Genomic DNA, 21,847 nt, shown 5'->3' with positions numbered 1-21,847 from the left:
AAGAGCCTGCGGGCGGTGCGGCAGAACCGGAGAACACAACACCAACTCAGAGCAGCCGTGAGGGCCCTGTGGCCGAGTGCTCAAGGACAAGGGGGCACGGACTTGTCCCTCCCTGCTCCTCTCCTCTAAGTCCAACCACAAACCTCGGAAGAAAGTCAAAAGACAACCAAAAGGAGAATATGAAAGCCGCCTGAGGAGGGCAAACCGTTCTGGGACCCCCGGACTGGAGGAGCGGCACAGCCACGGGGCAGCTCATGACGTCCCACCCAACAGGAGTGTCCAGACCGGGCTTTCTTGACCCTCCGCCTCGCAACAGAAGGCAAGCGGAGTGGGCTCATTCCTGCCCCACACTGACCGGGAGCCCCACCGAGCAGGCCGGCCCGGCAGAACCAGTGGGGGGCAGACAAGAAGCCCCACTAATAAGCAGTCTGGAACACCTCCCTCACACAGCCCCCAGTCTGGAAGTACTCTCCTTCCAGCCCCCACCCCCGACAGTCTGCACAGGGGGGGACCCCACCACGGCCAGCACCCGGCCCAGGACATGCCCTCTGTCCTCCAGAGACGCCAGGACGTCCAGCGCCAGGAAGCTCTTCCGCGTCCTGAAAGCAGCACCAGCAGGCACAACGGGAGCCCCCCGGCCGCAGACGCACCAGGCAGCCATCCCGAAAGCACTCGGGCCCTGAACGTTAGACTGCCCTTGGCACCACACTGCACACAGGTAGGCCCAGGCCGGCGTGCTGCGCTTGACTAGGGATGGCGCTGCGGGAACTGTAGATGGGACCCAGAGGCTCCCGACACAAAAATGATCAAAAATCCCTCGTCACACCCAGAACCAGGAAACTCATGACTCGTGAGGAAAGATCACCCACTGACACCAACACCAAAGCGAGCAGAATGTCGGAGTTCTCTGACGAGGACTTTAAAGCAACTATCCTAAAAGTGATTCCACAAGCAACGACGAATCCTCCCGAAACAAGAAAAATAGAGAATTTCAGCAAAGAAAAAGAAGTGATACAAGAACCAAACACGAAACTGAACACTAGAGCTACACCCTGCACTGGCCGGCTGGGCTCAAGAGCGGACGTGACGGAGGGCGGCGGCAGTGAGCCTGCAGGCAGAGAGACACTGTCCCCCAAGCTGGACAGACAGACAGCACGCCGAAGACAAATGAGCCTTGAGGCCTGCAGGAGAGGAGCACGAGAGCCAACATCCAGGTCCCCGGAGTCCCCGAAAAGAGGGGACAGCGAGTGGGGCTGAAAGAGTATGAGGAGAAAATAATGGCTGAAAACCTCTCGAATATGGCAGAAACTATAAATCCACAGGTTCCAAGAAACCGGGTGAACCCCAAATGACACAGACCCAAAGAAATCTACACGGAGACACATCATCACTAACTTTTGAAAATTAAAGACAAAGAAAATATTTGGAAGCAGCTGAAGAGAAACCCTGCACTCCAAACAGGGGCCCTGAGCCCGACGGACGGCAGGTCTGTCCCGGAGCCACGTGGGCTGGACGGAAGCGGCACACCTTTTTCACGCGCTTGTGGCACAGAGCCATCAACCAGATTCCACATCTGGTGAAGAGATGAAGGAGAAATAAAGACATTCTAATTGGGAAGCAAACTTTATTTATCTACTTATTTACTTATTCTGCGCAGCGAGGGGCAGAGGGAAAGAGAGAGAAACTCAAGCAGACTCCACCCTGAGCACGGAGCCTGAAGTGGGGCTCGATCCCACAACCCTGAGCTCATGACCTGAGCCCAAACCAAGAGCCAGAGGCCCAACTGACCGCACCAGCCAGGCACCCCCAGACACAGGAAAACTTAAAAAAAACAAAAACAAACAGTAATTTCCGGGGCGCCTGGGTGGCTCACTCAATAAAGCCTCTGCCTTCAGCTAGGGTCATGACCCGGGGGTCCTGGGACCCAGTCCCGCATCAGGACCCCTGCTCCGCGGGGAGTCTGCTTCTCCCTCTGCCTCTCACCCTCCTCAAACTCTCTGTCACTCTCTTTCTCAAACAGATTTTTTCAATTTTCTTAAATATTAAAAAAATGTCCAGCACACCTCACACGAATGTCGAAATCCGCCAGAAGAGGGAACCCCGGAGCGTCGGGGAGGAAGAGTAACAGAAAGGCACAGATAGTCTGGTCAGACACAACAGACTCTGCTCCTCACGTGCTCTCTGAACGACCTCCGGTGACAAACGAAAACCCAGCGCCCTCTGATCCTCACAACAAGCATGTAAGGGTGGGGAGAGCAAAGGGACCAAGGTGGAAAACGGTGTTTGACACCTCACTCGAAATGGCCAACCGGTGCCCGTCAGCCGGGCTGAGCCCCATACACTGCGACACCCGCAGCTACTGAGAGCACTGGAGATGTGCTCCCGAAAACAACCTGCACAGACCAAGATAGAGTCCTAGGAAGCAGCCAAGCGATCCACGGGAAGGCAGGAAACGAAAACAGAACAAGAAGCATTAAACACAATAAAACGTCAGACTTAAGCCTTAACCACTAGCAACTCCACTAAACGTAAACACCCCAAGGGCCACACATAAAAGACAAAGACCGGCAGAGCGGACCAATACCGCCATGTGCTGCGGACGAGAGAGTCACCTCAAAGTCCAGCAGGAGGCTGGAAATGAAGGGACCGGAGAGGCTAAGCCAGGAAAACACTGTTCCCAAACAAACACACAAGTGCAGGCCTCGCTCAGCAGTACCGGACACAGCAGAGGAAAACTGAAGACAAAGAGATGTATCACCTAACAATGAGAGGGTCAACCCATCAGGAAGACATTAAAATCCTAATTGGGAACACACCAAATTAGAGCCTCAGACCCTGAGGGAAGAGAAGAGAAACCGACGAATGTGCAAGCAGGGCTCAGGGCTTCAACACCCCACCAGCACCGACAGAAGTGCTACACGGAAGTCAGGGAGGACAGAGATCCGCACGGTCCCACCCAGCCGAGGGACCCGGCGGGCACGTGCAGACCACTGCCCCCACGTAGAAAACGCCGCTCCTCCGGTGCCCAAGGAACGTTCACCACAAGGACCTTATCCTGGGCAGCAAAACAAACTCCAAGAAGTTTAAAAGACTAGAAATTCTACCGAGTATTCCCTCACCACAGCAGAGTCACACTAGAAATCACAACAGAAAAACAAAACGGGAAAATCTCAACACGTGGAAATCACACTTAAAAATAACTCCTGGGTCAGGGCGCCTGAGTGGCTGAGTGGGTTAAAGCCTCTGCCTTCAGCTCAAGTCATGACCTCAGGGTCCTGGGATCGAATCCCGCATCAGGCTCTCTGCTCAGGGAGGAAAGCCTGCTTCCTCCTCTCTCCCTGCCTGCCTGACAACTTGTGATCTCTGCCTGTCAAATAAATAAAATAAAATAAAAACCTCCTGGGTCAACGAGAAGCATCGAGGGAAACAGAGCTCACAGAACTGCATGAAAATGAAAACACAACAACCAGACGTATGTGGGATGCAGCAAAGGCAGTACCAAGTGGGAAGTTCATAGCACCGAGCACTGAGACCAGAAAAGGAAAAAGGTTAGTAATCTAAGAACCACCCCGGGAACCGAGACAAAGAGCAAGCGAAGGAAGGGCAGCAGGTGCGGTCGCTGTAGGAACGGGATGTTCTGTGTCTGCATCCTGCACGGTCAGTAACCGGCTGTCCTTCCCAGTTACCGTTCTGCAAGAAGTTACCACAGGGGAGACTGAGGAAAGGGGGCCCAAGACCTCTCTGAGTAATTTCTTACAAATGCCATGTTAACATACCATTATCTCAAAAGAAAAGTTTAATTTCTTAAAACACTGTCCGAAGACCTGAAAGCAACCAAAAACAACGACAAAGATTCAAATGGCCAACAAGCCTATAAAAAAAGTGCTGATCACCCTGAGTCATGAAGGAGCCCGCACGACCCGTGCACCCGAACGGCTAGTTACAAAGACCGACAGTGCCGTGTGCCGGCAAGGACGCGCGTCCACTGGGGCTCTCACACTTCGCTGGTGCCAACAGGAAGGGGAAGCAGCGGGCAGTGAAAAGCACCACGTGTCCCAGCAACTCCAGGGCCGGGTGTCCCCCAGGACAACGGAAACGGAAGCTCACACCCAGCCATGTCCGCGAGCACCCACGGCAGTGATATCCGTGGCAGACAGAAGTCCCAGCAGCCACGCCCATGGGAGCAGCCAGACCACAAGGGCCGCCGCGCAAGCAAAAAGGTCTGTGCACTCGGATAGCTGAGTCTCCAAATTACCAGGCCATGTGCAGGAAGCCACACGGCACAGCTGCGGTGTGCGGAGAGTACACACGGCCCTAGAAAATCCGAGCTCACCCACAGCCCCTGGAGCACATCAGAGAGGCTCTGGGCTGGGCCCCGCTGGAGGGGCGCACGTGGACCCCTGCAGACGGTCAGTGCAAAGAGCTGACCTTGACCGTGCTCGGGATCCTCAAACTACACTCTCAGAACGTGTGCGCATCGTTGTATGCACGTGTGCCAAGTGTCTCTCGACAGAGCCGATTTTCCCAGGGTCCGAAGGAAAACTTCCCAGTGCACCTGCCGAACAAGGGGCACTACCCTACCCTAGAGACTTCTCTGGAAGGCGCAGGTTTCCAACGTCTCTTCTCGCCTCACGAACCTTCAACAGCTCCCCAGTTGAGACAACAAAACCCCACTTTGCCCACCGGCCATTCAAGGCAGCCCAAGGCCGGGCCCCAGGCATCTCTCCCAACGCACACTCGCCTTCCCACCGTGCACCCAGAGCCACACCAGTCCCAGCTGCGCGGGTGGCCCCTGGGCAGGAAGGGGCCCTACCCTATCTCCTCCTCTCCATGCCGGCTTCCGACCGCCTGTGCCCTCTCCACCTGGTTCTTCCCCACCTAAGCCACAAACTCAGGCCTCACTTAACTCGAATGGAACATTCCAGATTCCCTCACACTCCCCTTACCTGCTCTGCCACAGCACCTGTTCCTTCCCCAGGTGCCTGTCCCCTTGGGTGCATCCCAGGTGTCCGAGTGTTTGGCCAAGTCGGGCACTACCCGAGCCCTGAGAGGCCTGTCAAGGACCCCCGAGTCCACAGCACAGGCTCGCTGACCTGACGGCCATCTAATTTTGTGTGAGTGAGTCTGACGCGAGTAGAGGAGTCACCCAGGGGCCCGCAAGTGCACGGGTTAGGCGCACAGCAAGGGCTAGGCCAGGTGGAGGGGTGGGAAAGGCACGAGAGCAGAAGAGCTGTGCGGAATAAGGGCTGACTAGTCCCACCCCGACGTCAACCCAGCCCGTCTCGGGGGTTCGTCTGCTCTGTCGTCCCCGCTGCAGACAGGCTAGGCTAGGCCTCGGCCCGTCAAGCACAACACCCCCAGCTCTGCTAGGCACTCTGTGTGCACCCCCAAGCCCACAGGGTGAAAGCCAGCCCCGGGCTGAAGGCGTGAGGAGGTGCACCCTCACCGGGGGGTTAGTGCCCTCGGAAGGAGGCTCCGGAGAGCTCTCCCGTCCCCGGCCCGGAGCAGCCACCTCCAAGGCAGGAAGCAGGCTAGCCGCACGCCGATGCTGCCGGCGCCAGGGTCCGGGGCTTGCAGCCTCCAGCCCTGGGAGAGACAGATGTCATCCAGGCTACGTCATGTTGTCATGGCAGCCGAAACACCCCGAGACCTGATCCCAGATCCCCCACTAGACTACGGCCTCTGCCCACTCCCACCTGCTAGAAGAATCCTGCCAGGCTCCGTCTCTCATCAGCCCCCCCCCCCCACACACAAACCTTCCCAGGCACGCATCACGAAAGAAACCCCTACAGCGTGGAACGCCGCAGCCCATCTGGTCCACACTGGTTTCCTAAACGGATCCCTACCATTCCAGTCCTCGAGCCCTGTCACAGGATACTCAGTCCGCATGGAGCACTTCTTCCCCTGCACACAACCAGCCAGACGCCCCCCTCTCTCCTGGAGGGGCTTCCCACGCCGGACCCGTCCTTCTGAGCCTCTGACCCACGAAGCCCACCCACTGCTCCAGGGGGCCCACGCCCCCGGCCAGCGGCTCCCCAGTCCGCCTCCCGACGGCTGAGGCACCGACTCCGTGCTGCGCTCGCTCACCTCCCTTCCCTCCCTACACGGCTCGTGTGGGCTTCAAGCCGATGGGCGCACCTGGGCCCGTACCGACGCCCTGGGCCACGGAGCACACAGGACAGTGACGCCCGGGGCAGCTACGCGGTGATCGCTGGCCCCATCGCGGCCACGCTCCGATCAGACGAAAGATGAAAGCAATCGGAGTGGCTCAACCGTCCAACTAGGAAGTAAAAAAGAACACTGTCCACGTACGGTACCACGGCCACAAAACCAAGCAACAGCAGGGGAAGCCCATGAGCTAGTCGGGGATAAGGGTCGCACGGACGGGCTTCTTGGAGGGGCCCGTGCACGAGTTACCGCTGCAGCCTAGGAGCGGCCGGCCGCCCTGAGGGTCGCTCCCATGTAAAGGATCGGGACAGTCTGAACTTCGAGGTGGACATCCGCGCCCTGGTTAGCTTCAGCTGGTGCCAACAGGACAGGAAAGAGGATGTGTGCAAACGGGTGGAGTTTGAGAAACGCAAACTCATGCAGGTCACAGTCGTGGCGACGGAACACAGAGCATCTCTCGCCGCACTCCAGCCACTTCAAGAAGGGTTTCAGCTCTGGCACCCGCTGGACAAGCAGCTGAACGTGGCAAACAGAGCATCCACCAGGACAACCGGGACCCCTGGCCTCACAGACACCAGGCCGTCCTCAGCGCTCCGAGCAGAGGGAAGGTTGTGCCACAGGCCTAGCAGCGGCCCCTTCACTATCTAGGAAACCTGGAGGGGACAGCCAGGCTGCCTGACCCCCGCACCTCCAAAGTCCCCGAGCTCCTGCCAAGAGCAATTGACTATTAAAAAGTACAATCCGGGGCGCCTGGTGGCTCAGTGGGTTAAGCCTCAGGTCATGATCCCAGGGTCCTGGGATCGAGTTCCACATCGGGCTCTCTGCTCAGCGGGGAGCCTGCTTCCTCCAATCTCTCTCTCTGCCTGCTTGTGATCTCTGTCAAATAAATAAATAAAATCTTTAAAAAATAATAATAATAGGGGCACCTGGGTGGCTCAGTGGGTTAAATCCTCTGCCTTCGGCTCAGGTCATGATCTCAGGGTCCTGGGATCGAGCCCCACATGGGGCTCTCTGCTCGGCGGGGAGCCTGCTTCCTCCTCTCTCTCTGCCTGCCTCTCTGACTACTTGTGATCTCTATCTGTCAAATAAATAAATAAAATATTAAAATAATAATAATAATAATAGTAAAATAAAAAGTACAATCCGGGGGCACCTGCAGGGCTCAGTCGTAAAGCGGCTGCCTTTGGCTCGGGTCCTGACCCAGGGTCCTGGGATGGAGCCCGTGTCGGGCTTCCTGCTCAGCGGGGAGCCTGCTTCTCCCTCTGCAGCTCCCCTGCTCGTGTTCACTGTGTCTCTCCTTCTTGGTCAAACAAATAAGTGAGGTCTTCAAAAAGAATTTTTTTAATTAAAAAAAAATACAACGTGAACTCATAAACCAGGAATCCGAGTAAATCACCAGGTTAAAAAAAACGACCATCTGCTTGCAAGTAAGGACCTCCCGACGGAGACTCACCTGGGCCTGTTCTCCCACCAGCTTGGGGGCTAGGGCAGCCGCCGGCTCTCCTCCCAGTTCTGGGGCCCAGAGAGGGGTTCCAAGCACACAGTGCATTTTCCCCAAAGGTCCCTGTGGCAAAGCAAGGCGGTGAGCCCCAGAGCTGCCACCGAAGAGAGGCTGCTGCCGACACCCACTGAGCAGACCGGCTCCGGCCGTCCCTGCGGTCTGCAGAACGCGACACAGCAGCCCGTCCCAGCTCCGTCACAGGGACCCGGCCCAGCCGTGAGGAGCTCGCTTCCCACAACACGCTTTCCCAGTCAGCTGTCTGATCACTCCGGTGCGAGTGAGAGGGCGAGGGTCAATCCCTCGCGGAGGACGGGCTCTCTCCACCGCCGTGAGCTGCCCTGGGGGCCACTCCGGGCCTGCCGGACTGGGGCAGCTCAGCGCCGGGCCAGGGAGCGCTGAGGGCGGCCAGTGTCAGCCCGGCTCCCGGCGCGCCTTGACAGGAAAGTCGCCCGCGTTCGGCCACATGGCAACAAGTCCGGAAGCAGCTGCGTGCCTCCCAGTACCTTCCCTGCTTGCTGTTTCAACCCTGTCCTTGGAAGAGAACAATTATGCCCTCCCAAGAGCCCCTGACACCAAGGCCTAGAACCCTTTAAGCTTCTAAGGTCATAAGCTAAAGTCAAAGCCAGGCACGCGGTAACCCTTTACGGCACTCTCCCCTACAATCAAATGGCACTTCAGGTCACTCCTTTTTTACAAATTTGTTACAACTTTCACCGAAAAAGACTTCACAAAATTTCCCAGGTAAGCAGCTTTTACTTTTATTTCTCTTGGTTTTCGTAAGTAACCTCTAGCCCCACGATGGTCTTGGACTCAGGACTCAGAGACCAAACGCCACATGGCCTACGGCTTCCACGCTTTCTTGCAGAAACTTTTAAACGGACGCCTTCAGCACATCCGACACACTACCGCTAAGAAAATGACCGAAGCACTCTCCGCGAAACAACGGTCACCCCGAGAAGGAGGGGCAGAGCAAGCACAAGGGGACCCCGGCTCTGGGCTGCAGCGAGCTGAAGGCGCCTTTCTGAATCACGGCAGGCCACCAGCAGGCCCGGCTGAGGGACGCGCCCCTGAGCCTCCCCGGGCGCTACAGATGGCGCGCGGTGACCCGGGGGGACGCGGAGAGTCCCACAAGGCAGACACAGGGCATGACGGCCGCGTCGGAGCACCGGCCCTAGAGCGCCTGCGCGCTTCCCACGCCCGCACAGAGCAGCGACGCAGGTCCACGCAGCTACTTGATGAAAACAGCACGGGCGAACACCGAAGGCTTCCACCGCCACCCGCAACACTGTCGTGCCCTGGAAGCTGCAGCCCCGAAGAACTGTCAAATTAGCTGGAACTAAACCGGAGAGACACAGGGAGCTGTCCCAGAGAAGAAACAAAGAACAGGCCCCTGGATCAGGAGAAGAATTTTGGGGCGGGGGGGCTGTCTAAACTATCCTATCAAAATCCACTCCCCCCCACCGTTCTGCTCTCCTGAAAGACCAGACCCCGGGCAGCGCCCGGCTCCCACCCAGGCCGTGACCTCCACACCCGCCACCTCCAAGAAACCACTCCAGCTGAGCCAAGGTGAGTCTTCTGAATCACGTGACTTAGGATCGCCCAAATCTGTAAATTTAAAGGGACATTCAACTAGGGAAAAAAAAAGTCTGTTCCCCTTCTGAATCAACGTACAGGCCGGAAAGGCCTTCTCGTATGGCAAAACTGAATGGAAAGCAGACCTCCCAGACTCAGCCTTTGCCCACTGCGCCACCGCAACGGGGAGAGCGACCCAACGCCGGGCGGGCAACACGGAATCCGGTCTCAGGCTCGGACAGCATCTTTCCCCCTCCAGCTCCCGCGCACGTTCCGCTCTACGAACACCCACCTTTAACGATCCCAAAACGGTAGCCTATTTTCATGAGTCTCTAATTAATTACCGGATGAGTCGACAAGCACTAAAGAGAGATCTGGTACTGCGAATAAAACCGGACCCTGAGAGGCGCACACTCATCTCCGAGAGCGGCCGAAGCCCCCGCCCGTGGCCAGAGCTGAGCGCAGTGAGACAAGCACACCCGCTCTGAAGAAGCCGCAGAGCGAGCAGCGGGCAGCGGGCAGGCTTCTGAAAAGTATCTGTGCCGCACAGCAGTCACCACCGGGACGCAGTCATTTCCACACGTAAAATCTCCAAAACACGCACAGCAGCGAGACCCCGCACACATGCCCCAGGAGCCGGGCCCAAGGACACACTGGGCCTCGGAGCCAGCGCCCCTGCGCGGTGACCGAGCCTCTGGTGAAGCACTACGCGGCCGTGGAAAAGCAGGAAGTCTGCCGGGAGCTGGGAAGAACCTAAGACGTCCTCACGTCGGAAAACGGTCTCGGAAGGCAACAGCAGCCCGTGGGAGGCAAAGCCGCAAAGGCCCACCCCGCCGGGGGCCCTTCGTTACCCCAGCTGCGAGACACCCAGTATTCCTCCTCACGGCTTGCTCTCACCGTTCTGCAGTTTCTATCAATTCCATGCTTTCCCTAAAATCACAAAATTCACGCGTGCACCCAACTCCCCAGAACCTGCATGGTCAGCGCAGCCACCAACGAAACCGCAGATCCAAGGCTGCGAAAGGAGGAAAAGGCGCTCCTAGCGCGCTGTCCCGCCAACCCAAGGAAGCCCGCGCAGGCTGCAGGCCGTTCACCGTCACGACTGGCCGGGCCTCCCCGGGGCACGGGCTGCTCCGACTGGTGCGATCGTGTCCCGGGGCCGCCCTGCTCCGGACGGGCTCACGCCGGCCCGCCAAGTCCATCCCCAAGGGCCGCTCCGCAGGTCGCTGCTGCGCCCCGCGAGCGGGGACGTGTGCACAGAGGAAAGGCCGGCGGACAGCGGCGCCCACGGAAAAGGTAGGCTGCCCAGCGCCAGCGCCCAGCACGGACCCAAACAAAGCACCGGGTCTTACGAAGCCACGACGCGGTCCCTGTCTGGGAAGTTCCGAGAGCAGGAGCCCGGAGCATCCTGATCCGCTAAGCACATGAGGGCCGAGCGCGGCGGCTGCGGCAACAAGGTTACCCAGTTCTTCACAGCCGGAGCCCCCCGCGGGGCCGGGGCTCGCGCGACGCGCTCCATTCCACACCCGTTTCCCGCCGGGCAGTGCCGCGTGCGAGCCTCTGCGCGCCTGGCCGGCGCAGGGCGTCCAGGGTCTGCCCCGCACCCACCCCCGGCAGGACCGCCGGCCCCGCACCCACCCCGCGCAGCCACCGAGCGGCGGCCGCGGACGCGCCGCCTCCTGCCGCACCTGCCGGGCGACCCCCGCCCGCGCCGCCGCCATCGCGCGCCCCGGCCCGCGGCCCGCCGGCTCCGGAGAGCCCCCCGCGCGGCGCCGTGCGGCCCGGGACCCCGCGCACAAAGGCGGCCCCGGCCCCACCGCCGCCCCCGGAACCCCCGCCCCGGCCCCGCCCCGACCCACCGATGCCGTAGGCCTTGGCGCAGATCCACTGCAGGTTGGCCGCGATCTTGGCGCGGGCCGAGTCGTAGCGGTCCAGGGGCACGATGTCCGCGGCGCCGTCGGGCGCGGCCTCCATCCTCCTCCAGCCCTCCCCGGCCGGGCCGCCGCCCGCGTCCACCATCTGCACACAAAAAGGCCGCTGCGGCGCGGGCGGCGCCCGGCCTCCGCCGCAACAAAGGCGCCGCGCCCCTCGCCGCGCCGGGACCCGCGCCCGCGAGCACCGCCGCCCCCGGGAGGCCGCCCCCGCCCCGGCCTCACCTCACAGCCGCCGCCGCCGCCGCCGCCGCGGGTGCTGCTGCTGCATGCTGCGGGGCCGCGCCGCGAGGCCGGGGCGCCGGGAGGCCCGGAGGCCCGGAGGCCGGGAAGGCGGCGAGACGAGGGGCGCGGGCCGGGCCGCGGGGCCGGGACTGGGGGCGCGTGCGCGGGCCGGGGGCGGGGGCGGCGGGGGCGGCGGCGGCGGCCGCTGAAGAGGCGGCCAACCGGCGGGAGCGCGCGCGACGCCGAAGCCCTGCGCACGCGCGCTGAGTGCCGCCCGCCGCCCCGCCCCCCCGACCAGCCCTCGCCCCGCCCCCAGCCGCACGCGCAATGGGAGCAGCCCGCCCCCGGCCTGCGCGCGCCCCGCCCCTTACCGCACGCGCAGTGGGCCAGCCCGAGACCCCGCCCCTCTCCGCGAGCACCGGGAGCGGGGTCGCGCGGAGCGGGCGCGGGAGCGGGCGCGGGAACGGGCGCGGGCGAGGCCGCGGATGCCCGCGGGCTGGAAGGCCCCGGCGAGTCCCGCAGCAGCCCTTTGTCTGGGCCGCGCCTCCTCCGCGCCGACCCCGGGTCGTCTGCCCCAGAGGTCCCAGCCGCCCCCGGCGGGCAGACGGCCACCCCCGGGGGGCGACACCCCCGCCCACCAGAGCAGCCCCGGGGGCTCCCCCTCCCAGAGAACAACGCTGCGGCCGGGCTGCCCCGCGCGGTGGTTCCCCGCGGACCCACCCCCGGCCCGGAGACCCGGGGCCCGCGGAGACCAGGGACGCGGGCCCCCTGAGTGCGGGTCCGGGCGCGGAGGGCCGCCACCCCACGCCACAGCGAGGAGCCCGCGGTCACTGCACAAGCACCGGGCGGAGAGCCGGGCCTGGGGTCCCTCCGGGCGGCCGCGGGCGCATGGGAGCCCGCGGGGAGTGACGGCAGGCGGGGGCGTCCGGGCAGGGGCACAGCGGCGGCAGTGCTGGGCCGTGAGCGACACGGACGCCCGAGTCCAGGGCCCAGGAGGGAGAGACACAGCTAGCAAAGGGGCTTGGGGTGGGGGTGGGGGTGGGGGCGGTCAGCTCAGGGAGCTCTGACCTCTTCTCGGCGGGGAGCCACAGGGGCCCTGGAGCACAGAACGGGGACAGGGACCGGGTGACTAACACTGTGGGGTCAAGGAACAGATGCTGGGCCGGGCAGGGCAGGCAGCAGGGAGACCGTGCCTGGCACAGGACGTGGAATGGGGGAGAAGGATCTGGTCAAGGGTGACTCCAAGGGTGTCCCTGTTGATCTTGTGTCCCGCTACTTTGATGGACGCCTCATTAGTTCCGACTGTGTTTCAGCTGACCCCTACAGATCTTCTGCATGTACGATGATGACAACTCCCACGTTCTGGGACCTCTTACTCGTCAGTCTGGTGTCACTTTATTTCTTCCCTTACCTGATGTCCCTGGCCACAGTCTCCAGGCATCCGCTGAGCCGAGGTCACGCAGTGCAGGTCCATCTCGTTTCTGCCCTTAGGAGAAAGCATCCCATCTCCCACTGTCCAAGACTATGTTAAGGGGGGGTTTTCTGAGCTTATCTGGCTGAGGAAATTCCCCTCTATTACTTGTTTGCTGAGTGTTTTATCACGAAAGGGTGTTAGGTTCTGTCCGAGCCCTTTTGTGATTGCTGAGATGATGGTGTAGGGTCTTTTTACACTATTAATGTGGTATTGGTTGATTTTCAGATATTGAACCAGCCTTGCATTCCTGAGATAAAGCCCAGAGCAGATCATTTTTTTCAAGTGCGGCAAATCATTTTGGAGGGGTTTGGTGGTGGTGGTGGTGTTAGCTTTACTGAGATGAGTTGACAGGAAGCACTGTGCAAGGTGTACCGTGATGACCTGGTCCGTCTGCAGTACGTAGTACGCGGAGTTTTTACATGTAGGTGTATATCATGAAACAATTACCGCAGGTCAGTTTACGTCCGTCTCCTCACCTGGTTACCTTCTGTGTGTGTGTGTGTGTGTAGAACATTTAGCATTCACTCTCCTAGCAACCTTCAAGGATACGCTACAGTGCTGAACACAGGTTGTGTCCACGTCTTGGCTGAGTAAATAATGCTGTCATGAACATGGGGGGGTAGATGTCTCTTTGAGAGAGTGGTTTTATTTCCTTCAGCAATATACCCAGAAGTGGAACTGCTGGGTCATACAATAGTTGTTTTTAATTTTGTTTGTTTTATTTTAAATTTTAAAGAACCTCCGTACCATTTTCCACGATGGCTGCACCAGATTACATCCCCCTATCTGCGCATGAGGCCCCCTTCTCCACATCCTCGCCGACACTCCTGATCTCTTGCGTTTTTGATTGTAGCCATTCTGACCAGTGTGAGATGATACCTCACTGTGGTCTGGGTTTACAGGGCCCTGATGCTGAGAGATGGCAAGCACCGTTTTCATATATTTGTTGGTCACTTGTATGTCCTCTTTGGATGAAATATCTGTTCAGCTCCTTTGCCAATTTTTAAACTGGATTATTTGTTTGGGAGTGCTTCCCCTCTTCTGGTTTTTGGAAGAGTTTGAGAAAGATTGGTGTTAATTCTTGGGGCGGCTGGGTGGCTCAGCAGGTTAAAGCCTCTGCCTTCAGCTCAGGTCATGATCCCAGGGTCTTGGGATCGAGCCCCGCATTGGGCTCTCTGCTCAGCGGGGAGCCTGCTTCCCCCTCTCTCTCTCTGCCTGCATCTCTGTCTACTTGCGATCTCTGTCTGTCAAATAAATAAACAAAATCTTAAAAAAAAAAAAGATTGGTGTTAATTCTTAAAATGTTTAGGACAATTCACCAGTAAAACCATTTGGTCCTGAGCTTTTTCTGGGGGAGGATATTTTTGATGATTTGTTCCCTCTCCTTAGTCAGTATTGGTATGTTCAGATTTTCTATTCATGATTCAGGTTTGTACATTTCTAGAAATAACATCCATTTCTTCTAAGTTATTCAGTTCAGAATGTAATTGTCCATAGTAGTCTCTTATGATCCTTTGTATTCTGCGGCATTTCTTACCACGTCTCTCCTCTTCATTATACTTTTGTTGATTTGAGTCCTTTTTTTCTTGGTTAGTCTAGCTAAAGGTCTGTCAATTTTGTTTATCTTTTCAAAACACCAGCTCCTAGCGTCCTTGATTTTTTTTTCCCTCTTGTCCTTCTAGTTCCTACTTTATTTATTTCTGCTCTAATCATCTTTATTATTTCCTTCCTCCTGCTAATGTTGGGCTGTTTGTTCTCATATTTCCCTGAAGTGTAAAGTTAGGGTGTTTATTTGCAATCTTTTTTTCTTAATGTAGGCATTTATGTCTCTAAACTTCCCTCTTAGAACTGCTCTTGCCCCATCCCATAAATTTTGTATGTTGTATCCTGTTTGTCTCAAGATACTTCCTGATTTCTTTTTTGATTCCTTCTTTGAGCCCTTAGTTATTCAGATGTGTGTGTTTTAATTTCAGTATATTTGTAGTCCTTCTCTTTTTTTAAACTTTATTTATTTGGGGGGAGGGGCAGGGGGAGAGAGAATCTCATGCGTACTCTGTACCAAGCGTGGAGCGTGACACAGGGCTCGATCTCACAATGATGAGATCACAATCATACCTGAAACCAAGAAGACGCTCAACTGCACCACCCCAGCCGTCCCTGTCCTCCTGTTACTGATTTCTCGTTTCATATCATGGTGGTCGGAAAAGACTTGTGATAGGATTTCAGTCTCCTTTGATTCATTAAGACCTGCTTCGTGGCCTAGACTATGACACATCCTGAAAAGCGCTCCGTGCACACTTGAGAAGAATTGCATTCTGCTGCTGCTGGGCCTCTTGTGTGTGCCTCTTGGGTCCTTTGGGTCCACAGTGTTGTTCAAATACGTCATTTCCTTACCGAGTCTGTGTCTGGGCAGTCTACCCAATGCCAACAGTGGGATCTTCAAATCCCCTCCTACCACTGTATGTCTATTGTCCCCTTCACTTCTGTTAATTTCTTTTTTCAGATTTTTAGGAGCTCCTATGTTGAGCTCCTATGTTAGGAGCTCCCATGTTTTAGGAGCTCCTATAGATTTACAATTGTTATGTGTTCTTGATAAATTGACCCCTTATTAATTGACCTTCTTTATCTCTTGTGACCAATTTTGACTGACGGTCTCTCTCCTGTCACACCAGCATAGCCACCCCTGCTGTCATTGGGCGTCTATGCACAAGGCATGTGTGTTCACACCCTTTCATCCTATGTGTGTCCTAGAACTGAAGTGAATCGCCCATAGGCAGTGTATTGTTGGATCTCGCTTTTAATCCATTCAGCCAGGATAAGTCTCTTGATTGGAAAACTTAACCCATTTACGTTTAAAAGAACTAATAAATGGAAGGACTCGGAATTGCCAATTTGTTCACTGTTTTGTATCACTTTGTTCTTCTGTTCTTCTTTCTTTCATCGCTTATTGCAGTGGTGCGCTCTAACTCCTTTCTCTTTTATGTAGATATAAGAGTCTTTTTTTTTTCAGTCGTCTCTACACCCAACATGGGGCTTGAACTCATGAGCCCAAGCTTAAGAGTCATACAGTCCACTGACTGAGCCAGCCGGGCGCCCCAGAACAGCCTATTTTAACACGACAACACTCGCCTTCGGTCACGTGTGAAAGCTACGCCATTGCTCCTCCCCCTCCCTTTATGCCACCGACACCACAGTTGACGACTTCCCGTGTGTGCGCCCGTTTGCAGGTTACTGTAGCTGCTGCTGGTTTTCACAGTGCCTCCCCGTTCTGCGCCTCGCACTGGGGACAGCGGTGGCTCACACGCCCGTCGCGGGGTGAGGGGTGTTCTGAATGTGACTATGCATTTGCTTCTATACTGTCACTTCGCATCCTCTCATCGCAGCTTGAGGAGGTCCCTTTAGCGTGTCCTGCAAGGCGGGTTTGGTGGCGATGAACTCCCTCAGCTTCTGTTTGTCTGAGATGTCTTTATCCCTCCTTCATCTCTGAAGATGCGGGGGCAGGGGGGGCTGGTCCACCCCTCTTCTAGGCTGTGAAGACCCATCTGGGTGGGGGAACAGCTTCCTCTGTCCCCGCTCAGGACGGTGGTGTCACCTCTGGTGTGGCCGTCATTCGGGGAGGAGCTGGCTTAGAGGCTGGCGCCGGGGCTGCTGGGGAGCCGTGGATGGCAGGCTTGTCACCGAGGCGTGGGTCCCGTCTGGTCCCTGGGGGATGCAACTGCCTTCGGCCAGGACCTTGTTCGGTAGGGCTGGCGCCGGGTCTGCCGCTGGGCCCTCAGACGGCAGCGGTCACCCAAAACCGAGTTGGCCTCTTGGCGGGCTTTAAGCCGAAACATACAACCAGGTCCAACGACAGGAGGAGGAAGGGTTTACGGGCAACAAGTCAAGGACCTTTCCCTGAGCTGTATCTCTCCCGACAACAAAACTGGGGAGCTTGTGAGCACAGGCCTCGCGCCGTGGGGGCACGGCCTGGAGTTGTGGCAGAAGTCCTCTCGCGGTGGCCGAGTCCAGGTCGGAGTCCCGAGGCCGGTGGGGCCCCTGGTGCTGAGAGGGGTTCAGATCCGAGACGAATGCTCGAGCGTGCACTGGGTCTGCTTAGGCTGTTCCCGGATGGTGGCTGATGTCCTTCCGTGACATGTCTGGGAGCTAAAAGGACACGTCTGTCTTCCTCCTGGGGACCCTAACTTTCTGCTTACATTACAGATCCCTGGGATGGGGAGATGCCATCTTCTGGCCGGGTCACCGGTGGGGCCCCAGGCCATGGCTGACCAAGTCCCGGCTGCTTCAGGCTACACAGGCACGACTGAGGTCTGCAGACCTGGCTTTGGAGGCACAGACACGTGTACTTCCGCCAGGCTCCTGGGTGGCCTGGACTGGGCTCCCTGGCCAGGGCTGGAGGGGCTGGAGCTGAGGGCAGGGCCTTTCAGAATCTCTGGGGAAACGGATGGGAGCAGGTCCTGCCGTGTGTCCCTGTGCTGGTGGGACCGCTCGCGGACTGTGGCTGGGAGGGGCTGGGGCCGGTCACACGCCGCCACTTGAGGACCCATAGCCGGGGTGAGGTCTGCGTCTGGTCACCAAGGCATGGCTGCGAGTACCTCCGGCCAGGGCCGGGGGCAGAGGAGGCCACCAGCTGGACCAGTGCCAGATGGGGCTGTTCCGGGGTCTGTGGCGGGGACCTCTCTGGGCAGGTCAGCTGTGTGGGGCCAAGGCTGCCTTCCCCAGGCTCCTCGGTGTTGGGCTGCACCAGATCCCACAGCCCCCACAAAGGCACTCTGTCTGCGCGTGGACGCCCCATCACAGCCACTCAGCAGGGACAAAAGGGAGCGTCTGACCCGGCCATCTTTGGGGGGCTCACCCGCAGACGGTCCTGCTTCCACGCTCCTGGGTGTGGCTAACCACCGCGACACTAGGGGTTCGTGCCCGGTTCGTGAGATACCGGCCCAGCGTTGTGTCTCTGTCTGCTTTGGGGCCAGGGGGAACCCTGGCCTCATAAAATGGGATGAAGTGTTCCCTCCTCTTGTGTGTTTTGGAAAGCGTGTGCAGAAGTGGCGTCCACTCCTCTGCGGGCACTGGATGGGGCTGAGCGTCCACGCCCAAGCCCGGGCCCGGATCTGTCGCTGCCGCGTAAGAATTCTCCCGCCCGGGGCGCCTGGCAGGCTCAGCCGCTGGAGCGTGCGGGTCTTCATGTCTGCTCAGGTCATGATCTGGGGGCCGTGAGACTGAGCCCCGGGAGGGGCTGTGTGCTGGGCGGGGAGCCTTCTTGGGATTCTCTCCCTCTGCCACCTCCCCCAAAAGGAAAATAATAAAATCTTAAAAAAAAAAAAAATTCTCCCTCTTCACTGGCTCGGGGTCTACTCAGATCATCTGTTTCTTCTTCAGTTTCAGTGGTTTGCGTCATTCCATCTCCGCTCAAGGGACTTTGTCCTGAGAATTCCAAAGGTCAACTCATCTTGCCCCAAGACAGCAAAGGCCAGGGCCCGGCTTGTGGCAGAAGGAGCAGGGCCTGGTGTAGCTTTGGGCATCTTAAATTTGGGACGCCTGTTGGACCCCACATGGACACGTCCACTCCTGGGATACGGGATGTCGCCATCGAGAGGGCACCACCAGCCGTGGACAAAGGGGCACTATGGGGAGAAGCCCCCAGAAGGCCATCGCCTCAGGCAGCGGGCAGCCTGGGTCCTGTGTGTGGGCCTGGAGGTCGGGGTGCTAGCCCCCGGAGAGGGAGCTGCCCTGGGGGCCCCTAGAGAGCCATCTAGGGCCCCCGGACAAGCAGACGTGTGGGGCGACAGAGGCGAAGCGAACGGAGCTGCGCGGTCCGGAGTCACAGAAAAACAGAGTGATGGCCCCGGGCAGGCGTGCGCGCTCCCGGGTGTTTCTGCGTCCACAGAGGGTGGACCCACAGCCTGTGGGTGCGGACACACCAGGACTGGTGCAGTACGGGGGTACGATGACGTCCTTCCACCTCAGGCCCAAGAAAGGGCCCAGCCATGGCCCTGGAGGGGGCCAGCGGCTTGCCGGGGGGCGGGATGGAGGCCCGGGGGCTTGAGGGGCCAGGAGGAAGCCCAGCGCAGGCGTGTGGGAGGGTGGGAGCGGGGCGGGGCTGGAGATGGCACGCACGGCTGGGCAGCCCCACGGGGCTTCTCGTGGACAGCAGGCTGATGGCACAGGGGCACATCCCCCACCGAGTGCACAGGGAGCCGCTGGGCGTGACAGGGCGTGGGGGTGCAAACGAGGCAAAGCCGGAGGGTGTGCTGCGGGGAGGGCTGGGGCCTGGACCGCAGCCTGGGGAGCTGGCGGCGTCGGAGGGGACGACGTGGAAGAAGTGCAGGCTCCCCCAGGGTGGTTAGGACCGCCGGGTCAGCGTCGCTACAGTGACCCTCCAGGACGGGGGCCTCTCCACTCATGGCTTGGTTTTCGTTTTGGGTAAGTCCTTTGTGTGAAGGAGCGTCTGACACAGGCCTCTGGGCGTTCCTGGAAGTTTCAGCTCGGAGCCGTTGTCTTTAACCCAAACTGCAGACACGTTCTGCCCGATGGTCCAAACCCCGACTTCACTGTCAATATGGGACTGGTTTTATTTGCAGAAGGAGTGGTTTGTCAGGGACCCATCCAGACACGAAGACGATGTTAGGACCTGCTCCCCAGTGTCCGGCCAGCCCTGGAGCCTGGAGGAAGCCAGTGGAGGGGGCCCCAGAGAGAGACCCCAGGTGGGGTTCCAGCTCCCAAGTCGGGGAGTGGCGCCCTGTCCTCCCCTTGGCCAACCGGCTTGGAGTGCGAGCAGGCAGGTCACTGCCTTGGTCCCTCAAAAGTCCACAAAGACACAAGGAAGCAAATTCTCCCCAGCAGCAGGTGGCCTTGGGCTGGCTCCCTCCCTCCCACCAGGTGCGTCCACCTGCTCCCGAGCCCTGTTCCCCCTGCAGGCAGCCCCAATGCCCTTCCAACCCCCAAAGAAACAAGACGACTGTCCTCAGGGCCTCTGCCAACTTCGTACTATTTTTATGCCATTTTCCCCACACGGTTTTTACAAGTCCCAGGTTCTCCTGCGTTTCCTTGTTCCCACAGATTCTCCAAGTGCCCGCTGCTGGTGGCATTTCAGCTCCTGGGGACACGGCCACGGACCACGGGCGGCCCGGCCCAGCAGCGCCCGTGCGTTGGCCAGAACGGGCCAGTGGAGGCGGCGATCAGGTTCTGCTGAGCTCCTACGGGTGCGACCTGAAGAAAAGTCTGATTCAGCCTTTTCCAGTCACCCGGCAACTGTCTCTTCTTCATGGAAATTTTTTAAATGACATGTTTCTATTTTCAGTTTTGATTCCATTAAAATCTGGCGTATTCCGGTCTTCCTGAGAGCCTCGCGGAAGCGTGAGGTGTGCTGAGTCCCCGGTGGCCGGCTCCGGCTCCGGCCGTCACGCTCATCACCGCTGGACAGACCGTCCCTCGGCGGCCCGGCCCACCGGGGTGCGACCGCGTGTGCCCATCCCATGGCCCGAAGGAAGATTTTGTTATAAAAGAAAAAAAGTATTTTTGCCAGGACAAAATAGGCCAACCTCCTGGCTTTTTCTTTAAAAAAGAAAAAAACAGAGAGACTAGGTCAAAATAAAAGCCAGAGCCGGAGCCCAGCAGCACGGCCCCGCCTTCGGAGCCCGGCTGGTCAGGGAGCCCGCACCGGAGGCCCAGCCCGCAGCCCGGGCCGGAATGATCTCGCTGTGTTCAGACCCGGCCTCCCAGGGCTCGCTGAGCGGGTCCTTGTGGGCCACCCGCGACCGCGGCCTCTCAGCGAGCCCTCGGCACCCGCGGCTGAGGACCCTCGCCCGGCCCCCCAGGGAGGAGGTGGTGGCCTGTGGGGTACACTTACCCGCCGCCCCCCGCGGGCTCCGAGACGCACCCCGAGTGGCAGGCCGAGTGGATGCTGTTTATCCTGCAACCGACAGGCCAGTGAAATGGTGCCGGGGCTGAAAAGGACGCCCCCAAGACAGCCACGTCCTGTGCCCGAGCCTGTGGGCGTGCTGCCCGACACGGCAGGAGGACGCGCCGATGGCACCGGGTCGAGGACCTTGAGATGGTGACGGTCCTGGATTTCCCGGGTGGGCCTGGCCACAGGACTGCTCTGTAGCTGGGAGGGTGTCGCCCCCAGAGTCACAGTGTAGAAGCCTAACACGCCGCCCCAGGTGAAGGCCCCTTGGGAGGAGAGGAGGTCACAGGGCGGAGCTGCAGGAAGGGACCCCAGAGGCCCCCGTGCCCCTCCCGCCGCGGGAGGACACAGCGAGAAGTCCCGTCTGTGAGCCGGGGAGCGGCCCCACCGGACGCGGACGGTGCGGGCGCTGGGGTCCTGGACGAGCAGCCCCCGGAGCTGTGGTCGTGGCCCGTCCGCGGCGGCCCATCCCAGCCGCCGGGGGTGGACCAGGGCCCGTCGTCATAAAAGGGAGGCAGGAGGGTCAGAGTCAGAGGGAGAAGACGGGAGGACAGACGCAGAGGTCGGAGAAAAGCCCGGGGTAGGCTCTGCTGGCCTCGAACATGCGTATAAGCCCCCGAGGAGCCGGAAAGGCAGACGTCCTCCCCAGAGCCCTTGGAGGGACCAGCCCGCCACACCCACACCGTGGCCAGTGAGGCAGGACCACAAACTGGCATGGGTTGAAGCCACCATGTCAGGGGCACTTGGTCCCAGTGGCCCCAGACCCGCACCAACAAGGTAACCGATTCCTCGCTCTTCCCAAACACACTCGGCATGGCCCGGCCATCCCGGCCCACGGGGGACACACGGTTCTCAGCCCAGGGCTGCTGCCTGCCACTGTAGCCCCCTGCCCAGTTGCCCCAGCCTAGTGGGGCCCCTGCTCAGGGCTGGGCTTCCCGGCCCCGTAGGTCACCCAGGACAGACACGTGTGACGGGTGAGGCTCACGTGTGTGACCTGCTCCCACGGGGTGGGGTGGGGCAGGGTCCCCGGAATTCCCAGCTGTGAGGTGATAAAAACAAACGCTGGGCGTCTG

General features: G+C 59.3%; 1 protein-coding gene across 2 annotated transcripts in view; it reads right to left on the bottom strand.

Annotated features, from left to right (window-relative positions):
- CAMSAP1 (calmodulin regulated spectrin associated protein 1) overlaps positions 1–11,483 on the bottom strand; it is a 56,833-nt gene extending 45,350 nt beyond the window's left edge. Inside the window, exons 1-2 of one of the 2 annotated variants that reach the window (XM_046022187.1) lie at positions 11,398–11,483; positions 11,101–11,260 (exon numbers count right to left, since the gene is read on the bottom strand). In XM_046022187.1, the coding sequence (XP_045878143.1) occupies positions 11,101–11,260 (160 nt within the window). In that variant the 5' untranslated portion in view covers positions 11,398–11,483. The other variant, XM_046022188.1, reaches the window with a different exon arrangement.
- Between the last annotated feature and the right edge of the window lie 10,364 nt (positions 11,484–21,847).

The sequence above is a fragment of the Meles meles genome, chromosome 11 (genome assembly GCF_922984935.1).
Source record: "Meles meles chromosome 11, mMelMel3.1 paternal haplotype, whole genome shotgun sequence".
Classification (NCBI taxonomy): Eukaryota; Metazoa; Chordata; class Mammalia; order Carnivora; family Mustelidae; genus Meles; species Meles meles.
The sequence above is the reverse complement of the archived record's forward strand: the minus strand, read 5'-3'. Positions and strand labels throughout refer to the sequence as shown.